The sequence below is a fragment of the Parus major genome, chromosome 2, assembly GCF_001522545.3.
Source record: "Parus major isolate Abel chromosome 2, Parus_major1.1, whole genome shotgun sequence".
In the NCBI taxonomy this organism is placed as follows: Eukaryota; Metazoa; Chordata; class Aves; order Passeriformes; family Paridae; genus Parus; species Parus major.
This window is the reverse complement of record NC_031769.1, coordinates 9,754,157-9,769,925: the sequence shown is the minus strand read 5'-3', so window position 1 is coordinate 9,769,925 and position 15,769 is coordinate 9,754,157. Positions and strand designations below refer to the sequence as shown.

Below are 15,769 nucleotides of genomic sequence, written 5' to 3'. Positions count from 1 at the left end.
GCAATAAATAACGTGACTGCTATGAAATGGTCCAGGGAAGGCTTTCCAGAGAAGGTGCTTTCTCTCATCCTGCTCCTGCTTCCTCTGTTCCATAGCATGAAGCCAAAATCCACAAAATCCAGGTGGCTTCTGCTGCAAAAGACTGCAAGGTTTCTTAGTAACCAGACAGGTGGAACTGTGCTAGAAGTAAGCTAGGGATTGCTACACCAACAGGAGAACTGCGTTTTAGCAAAGTTTATTGTGGTAGGAGTCACTGATTATTGTTTTTGGCTAACTTGAAGATAACTGGCAGGCATGAGCATTTCACCCAATTTCCAGCCCATGTGCAGCAAATTAAAGGCAGGACTGCATAAAGAAGCCTAAATGTCACATCAGAACTGGGTAACTCTGACATGGGAAGTGAAGGATATGAACATAAACATCTGTCATGTATTTTGCAAAGTGCCTAACTGGCACAGGAGGGATGGCAAGGTATGTTGTCTGCCCACACACTGCTGTGTGCCAGTTTCCTGGAGAGTCTGTAGCCAGTGACAATTTGTGGAAGAGGCGATTTGCTTTCCTTCTACATTACATCAGTACTGCTAAACCTGCTTCAAGCCTGGAAAGTTGAAGGACAGCTGAAAGCCCTGAGTCACCTTGATATGTGAGTTCTGAGATGAGTTGGCAGACTTACCTCACCACCTCTGGAGACATGCCCATACATGGGGTATAAGTGGGGCAGGGGAGATGGTGGTAAGGAACCAGAATGATGCTCAAGGCTGAGCAATGGCCTTTTGCTGTCTCTGGTACTGATGGGCTATGTGCTTACCTGTGCAGTCGTGCTCTTAGAGCACTGTGTGCCTGCTGACATCTTTAGACACTGCAGGTTGTGTGAGGTCCTTTACTTTTTCTCCAAAAGTCCCTGTTTTTTGTACATGATGGATCTCCAGAACTGAAGATTTAATTTTGGTCCAAGTCCTTTGAAGCCTGAGATAAATGCCCAAACACTGTCCTCAATAGCCTGTACTGTCCTTCCTACAAACTCTAGTCCAGGTGATTGTGAAGATATTTTTTCTCCCAAACACCCAGTTCCAACACCTGGCCCTCATCACCAAATGCCAAATATCATCTGTAGAAGTGCAGAAACCAAATGCATACATTCAGAGGATGTACTCACATGCCTCCTCCAGTTAAGTGGGGCAGCAGCTCATGTCACTCCTGACACAGGACTGAGAGCAGTGACAGGCAGTAACTGCCAGAATGCAATTGCAAATTGCACTTGCCATTGTCAGCATTTATTGACCTGCTGAAATTTTTGGAATTATAATCAAATCTCATCTTTTACTGCTAATCTGCCTCAGCACAATATGGGCTATAGTTCCAATTCAGTGGAACATTTAAGTGCCAAGAGGTCCTTCCCGGAATCTCCGTATGCTGCCAGAACAGCCTGCCGACAGCAGAGCTAGTGCTGTCAGATGGTGCTGTCTTACCAAAATACATCCTGGTGCTTTTACCTGGAGTATTCCTGTCCTTGGGCAGCCCTTGCTTAGTGCAGGCAGACAGGGCTCTTCACTTACTGCCAAAATCCAAGGCTTTGTCCACCACAGGAGTACTTTTTTTTCCCCTGGATTGCTCTGCAGTCCCCTAAAAGAAGACAGCATTTATAAAAGGTGATCTTGCACCTCAGCCACCCCTGCATTTCACTCTGCATCTGCATCCCAAAAGTCACTGTGACAAGGTGATGGACGCTCTGCTCTGTGTCTGCTCCTGTTGTTAAGGCTTGCATCAGGCAGTGGATACTCTTGTGACAGTTTTCTGCAGCAATGGAAGAAACAATCTTGATACAGTTCCTTCCCAGTATTTACATAAGTAAAATCTTGCACGTAGTCCATTGTATCATATATTTTTGCAGTCTCAGAAAGCAGAATTTAAGTTCAACAGTTTATATTTAAACTCCCAAATCTTTCCTAATATCCTGTTCATCCCCCTGCTGTTGCAGTGTTCACTGTGATTTTGTTGGTTCCTGTATGAGAATGGCCAAGCTGACAGCTTAACCATTCTAATTGTCATTGTTTCAAGGTGAGATGGAACTGCCTCCGTTTCAGGATTAATTTTACCAAATACAGAATTCCTTACCTGAATGAACCTACTAAACTTCTCTGCATTCCTAGAATTACATGGAGACAGCATTGACAGAACTTCCTATAGGTTTGGAACAATATCAAGCTTCATCCAAAGCAGTCTAGTGGAACTGCAGTTTGTTCAAGCATGTGGTTCTCTGGTGTTTGGCATTCATGCTAAGCAAACACCCTGTAACATCTCACAATGATTTGAAATCACTAGAATGGTATGAAATGTTTCAACCAGCTTCACAAGGGTATTTTTTCCTCAGCTTCTCTCTACCAAAACACGGGTGATAGACAGCTTCTCAGGGGAATTTAAATCTGGGAATTTTCAGAGATATGCAGCATTTTGTGGCTTAGACTGATACACAAATCCTGTGTAATGTTTCAGAGATTGATTCAGGGAGCTGAGCCAAGTTATAGCCAATGTCGTGGTGACCAGGTGCTTCATAAACCACTTCAGCTGTGGAACTGGCACATTCACCCCACAATTATGCCTTTGTAGTTCTTCTTGTAGCTCCACCAACTGCTCTTGCAAATCAGAGGATATGCATGGATTATTAAACCACAGCTCAGTAGGCAAAGCCTGTGCTGGGCATGAAGTTTGCAGGCACGGAATCAGCTGGCTGTAGGTTTGTGTATTGCAGCACGTGTGACGCTCTCCACCACAGAAAGTTTTCTTCCTGCTAGAAATTTCCTTCCGCTCTGCAGTTTCATTGTGAGCTCCACAGTATTTTTGAGGCATTAGAAAATTCAGAAAACATACTAGCAACATCTTAATTTGTTTCAGTCTAATTGGAGTAATTTTTTAGTCTAAGCCTGATCATAAGAGAATTTGTTTCCCTCGGTCTGAAGAAGATGGGTTATTTTGCATCCAGAGTCTCATACTTTGCTGCAGGACTGTTGGTGGAGCAAAACCACCTTCTTGTCCATAAGTTGATCTAGAGAGGTAGACAGTTCACCCTCACACATTAGTGTTGCTGAGGGTAAAACCATTTGTCTTTGGTGTAAATTCTGCTATTTTGAATGATTTCCTGGTAAAATACACTTGGAATCAATTTCCTGTTTTCCTACCGAAATAATGCAGTTTTCTTCTCCAGTGTTACTGTGGAGTTTGGGCAAACACTTTTCAGTACAGGGATAAAGTTTGTTCTTTTGATTTGGTTTTGATTTTGGTATGTCTGCCCAATTGAATAAGTGATACCTAAGGGATCTTAATGTGGTTGTGAGTAATAATCCTCACACATTTGACACCCTGGCATCATGTTTATTATTGTGCAGATAATTTTTTCACCTGATACTGGTTGCATCAATTAGAGATCAGGGTCAGGGAGAAGGGTTTGAAGGTGAATCTCTGTATACCATATTGTACAGATTGGAGCCCATCTCAGGTTTTCACTTGAGTGGTTACAGGCTCCTGTTTCTAAGAATTATGTATTTACCAGACAGATTGTACACATTGATTGTTTGTGGAGCCCTAAGCTTAAAGGTCTTTTGGTCTTACTTCTCTGAAAAACTTAATAGAATTTGCTAAGGATGAAAGAGTGAGGTAATATTTATAGTAAAAATTTGTACTACTCCCTGGCTGGTTTGATCTTTCACTTGAGCTCAGGGCATTCCCCTTTCAGGTGTGGGTAATGCTGCCAAGATCTCTTTTCACATGTTTATGCAGCACATGCTCAAGGTTCAGTGATGCTTTATTTGGATTCCATGAAAGGGTAATGTTCATTTTCCTGCCATGGCCATCGTGTCAGCCCCATCCCAGAACACATCGCTCCATGGCGAGCCACTGGTCATCACTCACCCAGAGTGGCATAAATGGGGACAAGCAGTCAAAGATAAAATTTCTCCTCTGTGATAAATGAAATTGCTTGAACTGTAGTTCATACATATTCCATGACATCCTCAGGCTCTTACTCCAGCAGAGACCTAAACAATTTGGTTTATTAAGTGCTGTTGTGGCTGGGCTTTTTCACCTTTTTTGCCTTTATTGTACCAAGTAAAGACATCGGGGTCGCACAGACCTCATTCTACATGGCACAGCTTTTGAAAACACTCTCAACTGGGTTTGGGGGAGGTGGGGGCATTCACTCACCAGGGAGGGAATGTGTGTTTGTGTGTGTTTGTGTGTGTGTGTGTGTGTGTGCAGCCCAACTGCAAGAATTGCAAAGGTGCCTGATGACCACTGTTACAGAGATGCTCATATTCCTGAAAAAAAAGTTCCATTTCATGTCTTACCTCAGAGTCTTGGATTTGAAAACATCAACTTTAGTTTACCAAGCTGGCATATCAAGTTTTCAAGTCACAAATGAAATTCTTTTATGCATCATAAATCTTGAGGGCTTTTATGGCCCTTTCTCAGAACTTCTATGATTTGGAGGCTTTACGCTGTCACCATTCCGATTTGAAATATCTACAGATCACAAATTGAGATGTGAGGGGACTGTAAAATTGATGGTAAATCTGCCTGTCTGAGATGAGTGAACAACATAGAACCCATGGGAAATAAAGTCATCAAATTGGGAATATTTTTCCCTTGAGGAGAATCTTAGGTTCCAGAGAAATTAACTCTGACATAATTGTTTCCCTCAGGGGCCCCTGATAAGTGTATTTTCGCAATATTTATGCTCCATGGGTATCTAGTATAGAAGAGATGTAGTATATTTGAGTTTCAAAAGTTCATAAAACTTTCACAAAAGGAATTTGAAGCTACAAGGGATGTTAAATTAGGGACAAATTTACTCCCTTGAAAATTATTGCAAACCCCTTGCTTGCTTTAGCAGGAGACAGGTTGCTTCCATATTAAGTAATAAAGTACTCTTTTAGTCAGGGTCTCTTGAAATGCTAATTAGTCAATCCAAGGTATTTGTCAGCAACACTTAATTTTTCTTAATATTATTATACTGCTTATTCACACCATTAATAACTGAGCTATTTTGCTCTTTTTGGTACAGTCGTAACAGCAAAGTCCACTGGAATTTTGAGTAAATTAGTAGTTCAGGAGCACATTCTGCCTGCAGTCCTCATGATTCATCATAGACTCTGCAAGTACAGCAAAAAAACAGGTTTAAACATTATGTCAAACTTCTGGAGCTGTGGAGCACTGTAAGGCTTTACATGATTCAGCCAGTGCTGTGATAAACTGTATGTTCACGTACCCCATGGCTTGCTGTGGACACTGGTGTTTAGTGTGTGTTAATGAATCTTGTGTCTTGCAGCGTTTATTCAGGACACCAGTCTATTCTGATTCCTCCCTCAGAACTGGAGACCAATCCTGCCCTGTGGCTTCTTGCCGTGAGTCAGTACAAAGTGAGAGACACTTTTTGTTCCTATTCAGTCATGGAGCTCTGTACTAAGGGACTCGGTTCGCAAACAGAGTCGCTGAAGGTGAGTGGTTCTGCCGTCCTGCACACCCTGCCGCCCGCACGGTGGGGTCTGGGAGCCTTGAACACTCTGCTGAATGGCTGCTGGGAGGAAAAAAATCATCTGAGGGAACAGGCAGCTTCCACAGAACCCACTTTACTCCTTGCCAAAGGCTGTGTACCAATACCTGTCATTCCTTAGATCAGAGGGCTGTTAAACATCAAGGAAAGGCTTTTATTTATCTAAGCTTTCTGATGTGTGTTGCAGCCTGTGTTGATAGGTGTTGGAAAACAGAGGTTTAAATGTCCAAGAGGCTCAAGGAATATTACATCATATAGTATGTTTTATGAATACCCTGGTTATATGAAGTACTAGTTTGGTTTTGACCCCTATAGTTAAATAATCACATGTTAAAAGTACTGTGTTGTTTTAACTAGATGGTCCTCGTTGTATGGAGAGGTGTATCTTCCTTTTCCCCCCCAGAATTAAAACCCAGGTAGCCAGTTCAATATCTGAAATCATCTGGAATTTCCCATGTGCTACTGAATTAAATTGAATCTTGAGATGCTGATATTTATGATGTCTCCAGCCTTTACCATCCTCGCTTAATAATTTCCTAATCAGTTTTTCCACGTCTAGACATTGCTTCCTGTTTGCTGTTATTCACTGTCATCTGAATTAATTTGGGGAAATAACATTCCCTCCCTTCAGAATTAGCATGCCTATCATTTCCTATGTGCTAATGTTAAGATGACAAGCAAGTATGTGCTTCTTCAGCTATTAGAGTGTCATCTGGCCATCCGGCCTCCAGGAAAAATGGAAACTGTGCTGATACCTTACCTCTGTCCTGCTGCTCCTCTTGAATCATATTACCTGCATAATACACTTAAGAACTTCTGTTTTGCATTAAATCTGCCCATTTGTGGCCTTTGTTACATTTTGATTTCTTTCTAGGCAAGGGGACTGGACCTTTCACGTGTACGGACATGTGTAGTAGTGGCTGAAGAACGACCTCGGATAGCTCTTACTCAGTCATTTTCAAAGTTATTTAAAGACCTGGGTCTCCATCCACGAGCTGTCAGCACATCACTTGGCTGTAGAGTTAACCTGGCAATATGTTTGCAGGTAAGATTTTTCACTCCTTAAACTCAAAGTTGTTTTAAGGAAATGGTTTTCAGTAAGAATCGTTCATTGTATTTCCTTTGGCTGTTTGGTCACAGACATACTAAGGAAATGTATGTGGTACTTAATATTCTTGCATACACAGGTAGAAAATTTCTGTTACTTCGTCAAAAATTCATCCCCTTCATGTTGCAATCACAGCATTTATTCTGCCCATGAATACAGTGATTCAGAAAAGCACCTGACAGTGACAGAACGAGTACTCTGTGCTCCAGAGCCAATATGTAATCATGTCATGTCAACTCCAGTTTCCAAGTGTTTACTTCAGTGTGTTACAAAATGGATTCCTTCTGTTCGTAAAATACTTCCAACCATTACTTGTTTAACTAGATTGATATTTTCTGCACACAAGGAAAATTATTTTATTATATCTCTTCTGTTTTGATCCTCTAGTCAGAAGAAAAGTCCCAAGGATAATACAGGATGTAACATGCATTCTCCAGAAATCTTTACTGAGTCATGATTTTAATGACTGAAGGAGCACAGTGCTATCTGGCCTGAATTTCTGAATAGCATCTAGTTTTTCAACCAGTGATAACTACACCAAGCAAATACTTTTAGGTTGATCTAGAGTATTTTATCTTTGAGGACTTCATGTCATGAAAGCTAACTTGCCTTTCTTTAAGGTTTTCAATTTTTAATTAATTTTGCCTTATTTCCAGTTTAAATTCATCTGGCATTAGATCTAGACATTTTTTATTCTAGAATAAGAATCTCATTTCTGTCATGCATCTAATACACATCTTAATTTTGATATAAAGATAAAGAATCTTAATATATGCTTTCCTGATCTCTGTCTCATTTTTGTGGGTCTTGATCTCTTTCTTTCCAAATCTGGTTTCAGAGTTGCACATATTATTCCTGTAATAGTACCATAGGTGTCCTACTCAGGTGTTATATGTTTTCTAATTCAATAACCTTTTAAATCCTGAAAGAATCACCTTCTGCATTGGCAGCTGCTCTGGCTGGGAAGTTCCATATCCATTTGGTCATGTGCCATGTCTCTAACCTCTTCAAAGTCACTGTGTCCTCAGTAGGACTTGCCACACTCTGTGTGGTCCATCCCACATTTCAATTCTGGCAGTTACCCCTGGTTTACATGAAGGATTTCTCATGAAGATCACAGGGGTACCTGCTTCGGTATGGAAGTCAGAAGAAATCTCAGTAAAAGTGCTAAGGAAAAGGAAATCTGCTATTCCTTTTCTGATTGTAAATGTAAATATTTTTTAATTTAAAAAATCTGACAAACTGAGGTTATGGGCTCGGCACAGAGCAGAGTATGTCTGTGCCTGCTTCAGCCTCTTGCCCTTTTCAATGTTACCAGGATATGAAAACAAGGAGGTGTGCCACACCTCCAGGACTGTTTGCTTTCTCTCTGACTGCAGCAGAGTATCCCTACAGCCTAGGCTGTCTTTAGTTATTATTGTCAAGCATATGACAAGGCAAAGCTGAGCATGGTTAAAACTCATTCTTTTGCCCAGAGGTAGAGTTGTTTGGTTTGCCAATCTGTAATTGCTGCCATAAATATTCTCCAGGAATAAAAAAGTTTTAGAAAGGAGGGGAAGCAGGGAAGAGATGACATACCTTCCTTGGAAACAGGTCAGGATGGGGCCTGCCAGCTCTCCCCTGCAGCTGTGGTGGAGCTGCTTCTGAAAGACAACTCAGCTTCTCTGGCTTCTGGTCCTTGGAGGGACCAGACATGAAGGATGCTTTAAATTACAAGGCCAAATTTTTAGCTGCAGAAGTTTGCTTGCCACTAATGAAAATCTCCATTTTAGATGTGCACTGATCTCTGGATGGTTCATGGTGGTTGCTTCATGTATACGTCCTTAATTCAGGACAAATAGTAAAATCAGTGGATAACACTAAGTAGCAGTAAGCCAGGTGCCATACCCAAGTGTGACCTGCTGGAAGTGCTTGTTCTGCCTGGGATTTATGTTTTTCATAGCAGCCTGTGTGGAGCTGTGTTTTCAGTTTGTGACTGAACAGTTTTGGGAGCACACCAGTGGCCGGGCTCTTGCTGATCAGTGCTGCACTGCATCAGGGCTGTCCCCATTTCTCTCTGTGCCCCCTGCACCATTGCCCCACTGCCCTCCAGCGAGCAGGCTGGAGGAGAAAGAAACTGGCACGGGGCACAGCCAGGAAAGCTGTCCCCAGCTGACCTGGGATGTTCTATACCACATAATGTCATGCTCAGCATTATAGGAAAAGGGTGGCTGATGTTCCAAAGTTGCTCAGAGATTGGCTGGGCATTGCTCTGCCCAAGGGGGTGAAGAGTGATTGGTCCTGCATCACTTGGGTTGTTCTCTTTCCTTCTCTTATTAAACTGTCTTAATCTTGACGGATTTTGTGGATTTTCTCACTTTTGTTCTTCCTATGCTGTACCACAGGGAGCTGGGTGGGTCCTCAGCTTGGTCAAGCCACTGCAAACATGCAGGAAAGCTGCTTACACTCAGAGAAACTGGAAGTCCTAATCAACATGGAGTTAGGCTGGATTATGGCTTGGCTATGTATATCTGCCTTTTGATTGGGTTAACTCCTTAGCTGAAGACTGCTTCTTAGATGGTTCTTCACAGAAATTCTTGAAAGTATTGTTGAATCAAACTGTAAAAGTGTCTAAATCTCTGAAGGAATATTGTTAATGGTAGTGCCTATGGGTTTAGGAACAGCACAGAATGAGAGCCTTGAGTGAGATGGTTAAACAGCCTGGCTAAATGTATAGCTTAATGTCAGGTTTTGTTGAGTTCTACAAAGATGTGGCATCTCAGTCCATAGGACAAACTAAAAGCCAAACACTGTGTAGAGAGTGGTGTGGCTGGAATGGAGAAAAGCCACTTCAGGACAGGCTATATGTAGCAACATTATCCTCCCAAGTGGAATCGTTTTTGAAGCATTTTAGCTAAGGCTTTTTTGGCAAGTTTTAAAGGTGTTTGAAAAATTACTGAAGGTTTTACTTGCAAGCATCACCACAAAACATGTCATTTTGGTGGAGAATTTAAAGATAGGGACTTGCGTGTTTTGAAGCATCTGGCAGTAGGCATTGCCAGGGACTGGATACTGAATTAGACTGAATGCTCTTTCCAAACTGTCTGGAAGTTTATGGCTAGTGGTATTCCAGAAGAGCTTGTGGGCTATTCTGTTTTCTCATCTGAGGAACAAATTAAATTTTAATCCCTTATCTACAATATTCCTGCAATTAGTATTGTCTCCAATGTATTCCAGAAATGGGTTATGGTTTCTGGATTCTTCACACTGCATGAAACTACTTCTCAAGATATTTGAGTCATTAGCATCTGCCTTTGCTTTTTATCTTCCAAGTTATGTCATCTATGAGATCAACACGTGGTCCCTGGAAAACGTGGTTCCTGTGGTTCCACAGGGATAATGATGATCCAGCCTGTTCTGTGTGCAGTGTTTCTAAAATATGTATTTACTAATCACCTTACTAAACATATTTCAGTATTCAGCTACTGACCCTTACCACCAAAAAAAGCTTATCCAGGTTTCTTCTCTGTGGGCTACCTCTAATACAACTTGGATGATATTATCTTTGATACCTCCTTGACTTCCAATTTACTGGACAAATCCAAGACTCAGATGTTTAAAGGGGAAAGTATCCTGATTTTTCCAGAAAGCTTTTACAGTTCACCTCTCCAAAAAGAAGCGGAGGAAAGTATATATGTGTGTGTGGGTCTGTGTGTGTATGTATAGCAGAGTTTAACATTTTATTAAAGATTACCTTCAAAAGGAAATCATTGTGGTAATCTCTTGTACAAAAGACTCTTAGTCTACCAAATTATCTTAATTTCCGGGTTGTGATCACTGACAGACTAATGCATTGTCATTTGTATTCATTTCCTTTCAAACTGAGAGCAAATTTAGTATGTTTCCTTTGATGTTGTCATTTCAAACTAGATTTCTAGAGATGTGCTTTTGAAAATAAATAATTCTCTCCATCTTTAGGCACTTAAATACTATTAATATCTGACCTTTTATAGCTGCATAGTCACAGATAATGGTCCAGGGATTAGTGAGATGAAAAAGATTGCATCTTGCATATTTTAATTCTCATTAACTAGCATCTTAACATTCGAGAGAGAAAGAGAAAAAATAGATATGAAAAATAGCCGGTTTCTTACAACAGCACAGATGGTTCTCTAGGATTTTAGCTGATTTCCATTTAAACGCTTGGAATAAATATTTTCATTTTATTCAACCTGCTACTCAATTTCAGTTGAGGGAAAACTTCTAGAAGTTGTCAGTTTTCCTTAGTTAACCCTGAAAATGTCCTAACAAATCTGTCCAAGCTAAGGAGAGCAGGATTCATCTTGCTTCTTTTCTATCTCTTCTAACTGAGGCTGCAAGGTTAAGTGAGTTACACCATATCCTTCAATAGGCAGTGGAATCAGAGAAATACTTCAAGAGACACCTCAGGCAACCTTCTGGGGATGGGATCCAACACCATCAGGAGATTCTTCCTACCTTAACTGCACACTTTCTTCTTTAATGGCTGAAGTTGAACATGAACATGAAATGAACCCTTTCCTCATGGTCTAGCAACAGGGCATAAAGTTACTATTTCTTTTTACTTAATGATAGATCACACTCTCTGAGGATCTTCCATATTAAAAGTAATAAAGGGTAGGTCTGCAAAGAGTGCCACAGGAGACCATGCACTGTGTCAGAGTTATGATTCACACTTAGCAATGTACTACAGCTCTGGGTGAGCTCCCTCAGATTCTGTTTTCCCACCTTTGCTATGAGTCATGCCGTGAAGTTCTTTTCACAGCTCCAGCCACTGTGCTTGCCTAGGTGACATTGCCAAGTGCACACCAAAAATTCCTTATCTGAGCATCGCTGGAACAGAAGCAGACTCAGAGTAAACACTGAGGCCACATCCTTAGGCAGTTAAATAAAACCCAAAAACCCAGTTGCTTTTAAATTCTTAGGATTTTTGATAGCCTAGTTCCTGGTTTTTAACTCTGGAGAGGGAAGTAGAGGAGAGCATGCAGCTTGGCCTTTGACTTGAGTGGAAATTAGGTATGCACTGAGTCCTGGAACATGGTCAGCCCTACAGCTGACTTGTTGGGATGGTCCTTCAAGCAGTTTTGACCTGCAGTGTTTTCCCAAAGAATAGAAGCCTGGCATATTGCTGAGATTTGCTCAGACCAGTGGCAGCCTGTGCATGGGCAGAGGTTTATTTAGTCCAGGAGATGTGACTTATGATGTACTCATTTTCAGACAGAAAATTCTACATATCCCATTTTGTTTTCTTGAACACTACCAGGGGTTTCCTAAGTAAATAGAAGATAGTCCAGAAGTTGTGTTGTTTTTTCCCTGTTACCAGCATAACAGATGCTCTCTATCTCTGTCTCTCAAAATAAATGTGCACAGACAAATTGAGTCAGTCATTCTGGTCTTGGCTTAGACTCTGCTTCCTTTGAAATACTTTTCAGAGTATCCCAGCTGCAACTGGCCACAGAAGGATGTTGCTGATAATTCAGCTGCTGTTTCTCAAGCCGTTCTGTGTTAAAAACCATATGAGGCTCTGGTACCCCCAAAGTCCTTTCTAGACCTGCAGTATAGCCACAGGCAATGAATTACATAACTGCTGGATTTCAGTAATTCTCTGGCTTTCTTGCAGTTACACTGCACTGTTCAGCCTGGATTATTAGTAATACCATTTTGGGGCATCAATGCAATAAGCAGATCCGTCCTATTTTTGTTGACTGTTTCATCTTTCTTTGCACTCAAAATAAACCTGTCTAAAGGTGCTGCTGTGGAAACTTCCTGCAGTCTTTAACTCTGCTGGCATCAGGAGTCTGGTGAGAAGAATGTGGGATGCCAGGGCTTTCAGAGCTGTTTGTTTTCACAAGTTGTAGGGCAAATCCCACAGCAGCCATCTGGTGTTAGATACTCCATGTGATAGTAGTGCCTTAGGACTCTTCACCACTGAGGATTTTTTGTCTCTTTGCTGAGTTATCAGTCATGGTGGAGAGCTGATGGGTTTTTATCAGCTTTTAATTTTACTGCTCTTTATATGTATTACACTGTTTACCATAACAAATAGGAATGAAGACTTACTGGGCTCTGAAGTTACTCCATTTATTTATGATCTTCCAGTACTTAGATTATCCGACAAGCCTTGATTTTATTTTATTTATTAGGATCAGGCTAATCTGTATGCAAGAAGGTGTAAGTATCTTTCTCTGTTGTATACTAATTTTATTTTTTTCTTCCAATAAGAGAGCTTACTTTTGATTTCCAGATGACATCACTTACAAACTTCTGTTACTAGTAAAATGGCAGACCTGGAATTCTCAATGGAATAAAGTTATTTAAAATAGGAGGGCCATAATGTTTAATGACTACAAAAACAACAATAACAAAAAAAAATCAGTATGCTAGACACGTGTTTTCCACTAACAACATTGTCTGTAGTGTCCTAAAGCCATTTAAGTCTGTTTGTCCGAGGTTAGCAGTCTACAGCTGTCTCTTCTGTTGCTCTACTAAAATGTTGACACCTCATTTTTTACTTTTTTTAACCTTTAATGGTATAATGGTTAATTTGTAAAATTCCTGTATTTGACATTGTTTTTCTTTTTATTTTACTCCCTGCTTTTTGCATTCTCCTCTTTTTTTTTTCTCCCACCCTTCATTCCCATTTTTTATTATTATTTTTGTCTTGTGTTACCTTCTTTCCTTCTCTCCCTCATCCCTGCTATTCCTGCTGCTGTAGCCTCACAGGCTGGGGAAGCTGGCCGAGCAGGTAGGGGATTTTCATGTTCCCTCAATACCCACCTATCAGCTTCCAACAGTGGGACAGACTAGAAATTGAGTCTGGAGATTTGGGGATTTTCAGATCCTTCTATAAAATTATAAATAAGTCCAGTACAGCTTTATCTGGATGCAGGTTTCATCAAATATTAGATGTTCATTGTAACTATTTCATTCATGCTGAAAACAATAAATACCATAGTGATTGTCTTTAATTTTCAAACTTTACTGTTTCCATTATTTTACAAATCAAACCAGCTTTAGTTTTATTTTTAAAGATAACCAATTTTTCCTTGGTTTTGTCTTTTTCTTTTCAACATTGCATATATTTCAAATAAGTTCTCCACTCAGCACTAGTCTGTTACACTGCTGAGTTTACCAGTAGACTGAAAATCGTGTCGTTAATAGCTAGAGAGGATATTGTACCTTGTATTGTGTATAACAAGCTAAAGAGGCTAACATGCATGTGCAGCTCTATTACTCCTGTTCTCCTTTGGTGGTGGGTGATGCTCAGTACCTGTTCAGTAAGTATCAGTTGGTAGTGGTAACACTTTTCCCCTGTAGATACAAAAATTAGCTCTTTGTGGGTCTGGGTTGCAACTTTTCTTGCTCAAAGAATTGTGGAACAATCAGTCTGCATTGCAGAAATGTAAAATTTAGCCCTAGGCATTCCTAATGTGAAGAATTACACTCTGCCATGTGTAATTGTCCAAATGGGACAGAAAATACTGGGAGCTCATGTTGCCTGCTGGTTTAAGTAGTAAACATCTAAGTAACTGGTAAAGGAGTTTGTGTATCTGGAGTGTACCAGGTTTAGGAGAATTCCTCTGCTGAAAAAGAAAATTTCCAACGTGCCAGTGTTCCAGAATGAAGCTGTGTTTTTCTTGTAGCTTTGTACTTAGCAGTAGCGTGAGGTCTGCAGCAGAGAAGAGAGCCCTAGCCTGGAGCATTGAGAATTCACATGATGTTCAGTGGTGATGAGTTTGAAGTTTTGGATAAGGGCAGATCATAGCAGGCTGCAAAACTGCAGAAAAGCTGTGGGTGGAAAGGCCTAAAGACTGCATCATCTCTGCATGAAAGGAAACTAAAATTAGTCTGCCTCTTTTCAAGTAACTAAATATTGTGACATAAAGCAAGGGTTTAAATTATGCAGTGGAAGACTGAAAAGGATCAGAATAATTGCTTAACAGACCTTCAGTCCAGATTGGTTCATGTCATGCGTGCTACCTTTACTATCTTTAGCTTCAAGTATATTCTTTGTTGCATGTATGGAAGACTCTCAGTAAACCATGCTTCACATTCCTGACCATGTGCTTCTGCCATTAAACTGTGTCTCCTCAGCAATTTCCGCCTTCCTTTATATGGCAAAACGTGTTTAACCTTTTTTGTATGTATCCATGTGCTGATTACTTGGCCTTTTGTAGCAAATAAAACCTCTGTTGACATGTGTTGGTTAAGTAGTCTGACTGCTTGATGTTTTTCTGAACTCCAAGGTGGCAAGTACCTGATGGTAGGTATGTTTCCAGTGCTTGTTCTGATTCTGTAAAGCTGAGCTTTGATTGATGAATACCTTAAATATAACTTGTCATTTGATTAGTGTAATTAGCGCTGAAATGAATGTTTGGTTATTTGGGGGGTAAAACTCTTTTCTCCTCCCAGCCCTCAGGTTCTGATTAGCTGATGTTGTTGTTTACAGGGAACATCTGGACCAGATCCCACCACTGTGTATGTTGATATGAGGGCACTGAGGCATGACAGGTCGGAACCACCTTTTTCTTTTTCTCTTATACACACAATTAACAGAGTTTCTAGCAAAAAAGCTGCTTACAGCACACCTCATGGACCCTGGAAACCGTTGCAATTCCCATAAATAATTTGTGTAGGCTCCTACTAGCGAGCAGACACAGACATTTATATTAGTTAATTAATTAGACCATTGATAAAACTGAGGCATCTGGCATCACTACTGCTAAGACTAACAACATTCCCTGCCTTTATTGCCATCAGGATTTCATGACATTTGTATTCAGGTGGTGCAGCCTAGCCAGTCCCCATGGACTGGAGTCCTGTTGGGCCTTTTAGCTTCCCAGAGGTGTTTCTCCTGGCTGGCAGCTGTTTGCCTGTCAGGAGATCATGGTGGGGATTGCTGCAGTTCTTGATGCTGCAGGACTATGAGGGGGGTGGATTATTTGCTTCAGCCACTGTGAGCAACCACATTCTGTAATTGTGGGTATTTACCAGTTCCATCTTGAGTGTTAGATATGTATACAGGGAGTGAGAAATAAATGTATCACTTAGTGGCTGGAGGCAAGCTTGAGATCTCAGGTGTGATTGAAAAAAATACC

At 40.8% G+C, this 15,769-nt stretch overlaps 1 protein-coding gene across 6 annotated transcripts in view; it reads left to right on the top strand.

Annotated features, from left to right (window-relative positions):
- DIP2C (disco interacting protein 2 homolog C) overlaps positions 1-15,769 on the top strand; it is a 308,876-nt gene that overhangs the window by 265,228 nt on the left and 27,879 nt on the right. For 3 of the 6 annotated variants that reach the window (XM_015617879.3, XM_033520375.1, XM_033520383.1), the window contains 4 exons: positions 5,321-5,489; positions 6,420-6,590; positions 13,387-13,416; positions 15,121-15,182. In XM_015617879.3, coding sequence (XP_015473365.1) covers positions 5,321-5,489; positions 6,420-6,590; positions 13,387-13,416; positions 15,121-15,182 — 432 coding nt within the window. Of the gene's footprint in view, positions 1-5,320; positions 5,490-6,419; positions 6,591-13,386; positions 13,417-15,120; positions 15,183-15,769 lie in introns of those variants that run through there. The other 3 variants (XM_019005649.1, XM_015617882.3, XM_033520388.1) reach the window with 2 other exon arrangements.